Source organism: Orcinus orca, chromosome 11, assembly GCF_937001465.1.
Source record: "Orcinus orca chromosome 11, mOrcOrc1.1, whole genome shotgun sequence".
In the NCBI taxonomy this organism is placed as follows: domain Eukaryota; kingdom Metazoa; phylum Chordata; class Mammalia; order Artiodactyla; family Delphinidae; genus Orcinus; species Orcinus orca.
In genome coordinates, this window is record NC_064569.1 from 77,714,651 (window position 1) to 77,720,812 (window position 6,162).

At 37.4% G+C, this 6,162-nt stretch overlaps 1 protein-coding gene across 2 annotated transcripts in view; it reads left to right on the top strand.

Moving 5' to 3' along the window:
- Positions 1–6,081, top strand: part of METAP2 (methionyl aminopeptidase 2) — a 28,190-nt gene extending 22,109 nt beyond the window's left edge. For both annotated transcript variants that reach the window (XM_012532913.3, XM_004269529.4), the window contains exons 9-11: positions 1,266–1,369; positions 1,874–1,989; positions 5,388–6,081. In XM_012532913.3, coding sequence (XP_012388367.1) covers positions 1,266–1,369; positions 1,874–1,989; positions 5,388–5,640 — 473 coding nt within the window. In that variant the 3' untranslated portion in view covers positions 5,641–6,081. The remainder of the gene's footprint in view (positions 1–1,265; positions 1,370–1,873; positions 1,990–5,387) is intronic.
- The last annotated feature ends 81 nt before the right edge of the window (positions 6,082–6,162 follow it).

Below are 6,162 nucleotides of genomic sequence, written 5' to 3' on the forward strand. Positions count from 1 at the left end.
TGTCTGTGACCTTGGCAGAAATAATTTTGCAAGATAGTGTTGAGTTCTTTCTTTAGATCAGCTGCTTCATCTTTATCTCTTGGGAATTGGGAACATAAAGAGGAAAAACAAGGGAAATGACCTGTTCATGGTAGGAATTCTGTGGTAGCTAGCTGGTGGGAATTGTTGTCATCTACCCTGGTAGCTGATAAGAAGACACCTGGGGATTTATTTCAGGATAGCTGAAATGTAGGCTAGATTTTTTTTTTTTTTTTTTTTTTGCGGTACGTGGGCGTCTCACTGTTGTGGCCTCTCCAGTTGTGGAGCACGGGCTCCGGACGCGCAGGCTCAGCGGCCATGGCTCACGGGCCCAGCCGCTCCGCGGCATGTGGGATCTTCCCGGGCCGGGGCACGAACCCACGTCCCCTGCCTCGGCAGGCGGACTCTCAACCACTGCGCCACCAGGGAAGCCCTAACCTTACCTCTTGACAAATAGAATACTGCCAGCATTACAGAAGCCCCCCCTATTCTATATACCCCTTCTCAGTTACATTACAGAAGCCTTCTTCTAATAAGCCACTATCTTCAGTACTAAGGATTGGCATTTCCTTTTCTTTGTCTTTACCATCTGTTATGCATCCCTAAACATTAGTTTAATTATGCTTAATTTTGAACTCTGTGTGTGTGTGTGTGTGTGTGTGTGTGTGTGTATGGAATTGCACCGTATGTATATAATTGTGCCTTCTTTTGCTCATTTGGTTTATTTCAGGTCAGTGTATCTGTAGCTTTTCATTTTTATTGTTGAGTAAGTGTTCCATTGTGTGAATGTATTCAACAATTTGTTTATTCTGTCAGTGATCCCAGGACCTTGGGATTGTTTAGATTTTCTTTTTTAACATTTGAAATGTTGATGTAATAATAAAATTTAAGGTTTTTTATTTCTATTATTTTGACACAGAATCCTCATTTTCAAATTACCTTTTGGTCCATAACCATGAAAATACATATTTTTCATGTTTGTAATGCTTATATACATGATATTTTATGACTATTTTTATTAACAATAACTCCCTAGATGGACCCCCACCCATCATGTCCTCATCACATAGTTTATTCTTTTTCCATCATTTTCCCTACTCCTTCTAGTTTTTAATCAGTAACATTGCAGTATCCCAGTAGTTTTCCAGTTTGTATTTAATTATCTTAATGTGGGGTTATTTAATAGAGCCATACCTGTTTGTGCTTTTAGAGACCCTGAATAACTTTTTTTTTTCCTGTTATGCCAGTGAAACCAATCCGTAATCTAAATGGCCATTCAATTGGACCATATAGAATACATGCTGGGAAAACCGTGCCCATTGTGAAAGGAGGAGAGGCAACAAGAATGGAGGTATGTATGCCATTAACACTGTTCTTTTGTGAAGCATTTTGACTTTTTTTTTCCTACCAAACTATGAAGCTAGTAGTAGTTGAGTATATAGTATGTTGAGCAAAATTAACTTGCCATCCATTCTCACCCCGACAGGAATTGGGCTGTGTGAGTGTGCAGATTGTGTCTGGTCAGACTGGGGCTCAGTCAGCTGTGGAAGTGAGGCATGTCAAAGGTTCATTCAACACTTCGTGAATATTTACTGAGCATCTCGTAGGTGCCCGTCTCTTTAGTAGGCACTGGAATGTATTCAGTAGTAGCAAACAAAATTCCCTGCTCATGTAAAACTTAACATTTTAATAGATGACACAAAGACCAAAAGTGCTAAGGAGATAAAGCAGGAAAAGGTAGATAAGGACTGCCAGCTATGGGACTACTTCAGCCTGAAGTTGAGATGGGAATTTTAATTAGTTCTGAGTTTCTGAATTTTTCTTCTCTACCCTTGACCCTTATATATATTTTTAGGAAGGAGAAGTATATGCCATTGAAACCTTTGGTAGCACAGGAAAAGGCGTGGTTCATGATGATATGGAATGTTCACATTACATGAAAAATTTTGATGTTGGACACGTGCCAATAAGGTGAGAGACTATAGTTTTTATATGACTGATGAGTTTCTCTTCCCAGTTAATAGCATTTTAAAAAGTGTGACGGACATCCACAGTGGCACATTCATAAATGCACAGTTCTATGGCCTAAAAATAAGTTCTGTGGATTTCTATAATTCAGCAGAAAAATTGTCCTGTTAAAAATTTTAACTGAGATGAGAATGATGTAAGTATTCACTTCATATCCAGTTTCCAACAAGCGTAATAATTTCAGAGATTATCATTTTGCTGGCATTCCTAGGTTTTTGTTCTTAGTATTTTCCCATTGGTAAACTTTATATTTTTTTATTTATTTTTATTTTTTTTTAACATCTTTATTGGGGTATAATTGCTTTGCAACAGTGTATTAGTTTCTGCTTTATAACAAAGTGAATCAGTTATACATATACATATGTTCCCATATCTCTTCCCTCTTGCGTCTCCCTCCGTATCCCACCTCTCCAGGCAGTCACAAAGCACCGAGCCGATATCCCTGTGCCATGCGGCTGCTTCCCACTAGCTATCTACCTTACGTTTGCTGGTGTGTATATGTCCATGCCTCTCTCTCGCCCTGTCACAGCTCACCCTTCCCCCTCCCCTTATCCTCAAGTCCGTTCTCCAGTAGGTCTGTGTCTTTATTCCTGTCTTACCCCTAGGTTCTTCATGACTTTTTTTTTCTTAAATTCCATATATATGTGTTAGCATACGGTATTTGTCTTTTTCTTTCTGACTTACTTCACTCTGTATGACAGACTCTAGGTCTATCCACCTCATTACAAATAGCTCAATTTCGTTTCTTTTTATGGCTGAATAATATTCCATTGTATATATGTGCCACATCTTCTTTATCCATTCATCCGATGATGGGCACTTAGGTTGTTTCCATCTCCGGGCTATTGTAAATAGAGCTGCAATGAACATTTTGGTACATGACTCTTTTTGAATTTTGGTTTTCTCAGGGTATATGCCCAGTAGTGGGATTGCTGGGTCGTATGGTAGTTCTATTTGTACTTTTTTAAGGAACCTCCATACTGTTCTCCATAGTGGTTGAACCAATTCACATTCCCACCAGCAGTGCAAGAGGGTTCCCTTTTCTCCACACTCTCTCCAGCATTTATTGTTTCTAGATTTTTTGATGATGGCCATTCTGACTGGTGTGAGATGATATCTCATTCTAGTTTTGATTTGCATTTCTCTAATGATTAATGATGTTGAGCATTCTTTCATGTGTTTGTTGGCAGTCTGTATATCTTCTTTGGAGAAATGTCTATTTAGGTCTTCTGCCCATTTTTGGATTGGGTTGTTTGCTTTTTGTTATTGAGCTGCATGTGCTGCTTATATATTTTGGAGATTAATCCTTTGTCAGTTGCTTCATGTGCAAATATTTTCTCCCATTGTGAGGGTTGTCTTTTGGTCTTGTTTATGGTTTCCTTTGCTGTGCAAAAGCTTTGAAGTTTCATTAGGTCCCATTTGTTTATTTTTGTTTTTATTTCCATTTCTCTAGGAGGTGGGTCAGAAAGGATCTTGCTGTGATTTATGTCATAGTGTTCTGCCTATGTTTTCCTCTAAGAGTTTGATAGTTTCTGGCCTTACATTTAGGTCTTTAATCAATTTTGAACTTATTTTTGTGTATGGTGTTAGGGAGTGATCTAATCTCATACTTTTACATGTACCTGTCCAGTTTTCCCAGCACCACTTATTGAAGAGGCTGTCCTTTCTCCACTGTACATTCCTGCCACCTTTATCAAAGATAAGGTATCCATATGTGCGTGGGTTTATCTCTGGGCTTTCTATACTGTTCCATTGATCTATATTTCTGTTTTTGTGCCAGTACCATACTGTCTTGATTACTGTAGCTTTGTAGTATAGTCTGAAGTCAGGGAGCCTGATTCCTCCAGCTCTGTTTTTCGTTCTCAAGATTGCTTTGGCTATTTGGGGTCTTTTGTGTTTCCATACAAATTGTGAAATTTTTTGTTCTAGTTCTGTGAAAAATTCCAGTGGTAGTTTGATAGGGATTGCATTGAATCTATAGATTGCTTTGGGTAGTAGAGTCATTTTCACAATGTTCATTCTTCCAATCCACGAACATGGTATATCTCTCCATCTATTTGTATCATCTTTAATTTCTTTCATCAGTGTCTTATAATTTTCTGCATACAGGTCTTTTGTCTCCTTAGGTAGGTTTATTCCTAGATATTTTATTCTTTTTGTTGCAATGGTAAATGGGAGTGTTTTCTTGATTTCACTTTCAAATTTTTCATCATTAGTATATAGGAATGCCAGAGATTTCTGTGCATTAATTTTGTATCCTGCTACTTTACCAAATTCATTGATTAGCTCTAGTAGTTTTCTGGTAGCATCTTTAGGATTCTCTATGTATAGTATCATGTCATCTGCAAAGGGTGACAGCTTTACTTCTTCTTTTCCGATTTGGATTCCTTTTATTTCCTTTTCTTCTCTGATTGCTGTGGCTAAAACTTCCAAAATTATGTTGAATAATAGTGGTGAGAGTGGGCAACCTTGTCTTGTTCCTGATCTTAGTGGAAATGCTTTCAGTTTTTCACCATTGAGGATGATGTTGGCTGTGGGCTTGTCATATATGGCCTTTATTATGTTGAGGAAAGTTCCCTCTATGCCTACTTTCTGCAGGGTTTTTATCATAAATGGGTGTTGAATTTTGTCAAAAGCTTTCTCTGCATCTATTGAGATGATCATATGGTTTTTCTCCTTCAATTTGTTGGTATGGTTTATCACATTGATAGATTTGCGTATATTGAAGTATCCTTGCATTGCTGGAATAAACCCCACTTGATCATGGTGTATGATCCTTTTAATGTGCTGTTGGATTCTGTTTGCTAGTATTTTGTTGAGGATTTTTGCATCTTTGTTCATCAGTGATATTGGCCTGTATTTTTCTTTCTTTGTGCCATCCTTGTCTGGTTTTGGTATCAAGGTGATGGTGGCCTCGTAGAAGGAATTTGGGAGTGTTCCTCCCTCTGCTATATTATATTTTTATTTACCTTTTTTTTTTTTTACTTTTTGGAGATGGTTGAAGTGTCTACTTTTTGTTCAGGTCTTTCAGTTTACTGCCGAAATTTCCCCCAAAAGGGAAATTCCCACCTTCATACTATTGATGAGTCTGTACTTGGAATTTAACACACACACGCATAGACACATAAATATAAGGTAGCCTTCATCTGGTCTCCTATTCATCTGCCATCTATAATTGGGTGTTATACATTCTGGTTTTTGAATGTTGAAAGAGGCAGCAAAAAGTTTTTTGAACTTTAATTACTAAGTGAAGTCATAGCTTTGGTTTGAGTTTTCCTTAATGAGGGAAATGAGTTGCTAACTTTTTAGCCAACTATTAATCTTGGATTTTCTTGTCTTAGGCTTCCAAGAACAAAACACTTGTTAAATGTCATCAATGAAAACTTTGGCACCCTTGCCTTCTGCCGCAGATGGCTGGATCGTTTGGGAGAAAGTAAATACTTGATGGCTCTGAAGAATCTGTGTGACTTGGGTATTGTAGATCCATATCCACCATTATGTGACATTAAAGGATCATATACAGCGCAGTTTGAACATACCATACTTTTGCGTCCAACATGTAAAGAAGTTGTCAGCAGAGGAGATGACTATTAAACTTAGTCCAGAGCCACCGCAACACCTTTTATTTTCTAAGCTTTGTTGGAATACATTATACCAGAATTAATTTGCAACCTGTTGTCTTTAACAGTGGACCTATGTAATACTTTTATCCATGTTTAAAAAGGAAGGAATTTGATCAAAGGCAAACCATTTAATGTAATTAACCAAGGAAAAAGCTTTCAGGACTTTGAACTGTTAACTGTTTTCCTTCTGTCTAGGAAATGCTATAAAGCTCCAATTAATTAGGAATGACCTAATACATTTTGTTTCAAACACCTAAGAGATGCTTTTCAGATATTTATATTGCCATATTCTTAATTGAATGCTTTGAATGACTACATCCAGTTCTGCACCTATACCCTCTGGTATTGCTTTTTAACCTTCCTGGAATCCATTTTCTAAAAAATAAAGACGTTTTCAGATCTGAGAGCTATATTTCAATGTCTGTGGTTATAATTCTGTACAGGAAATAGTTTAGCTTAATGTAGGAAAATGTAGAGCCTTTTATCTGGATTG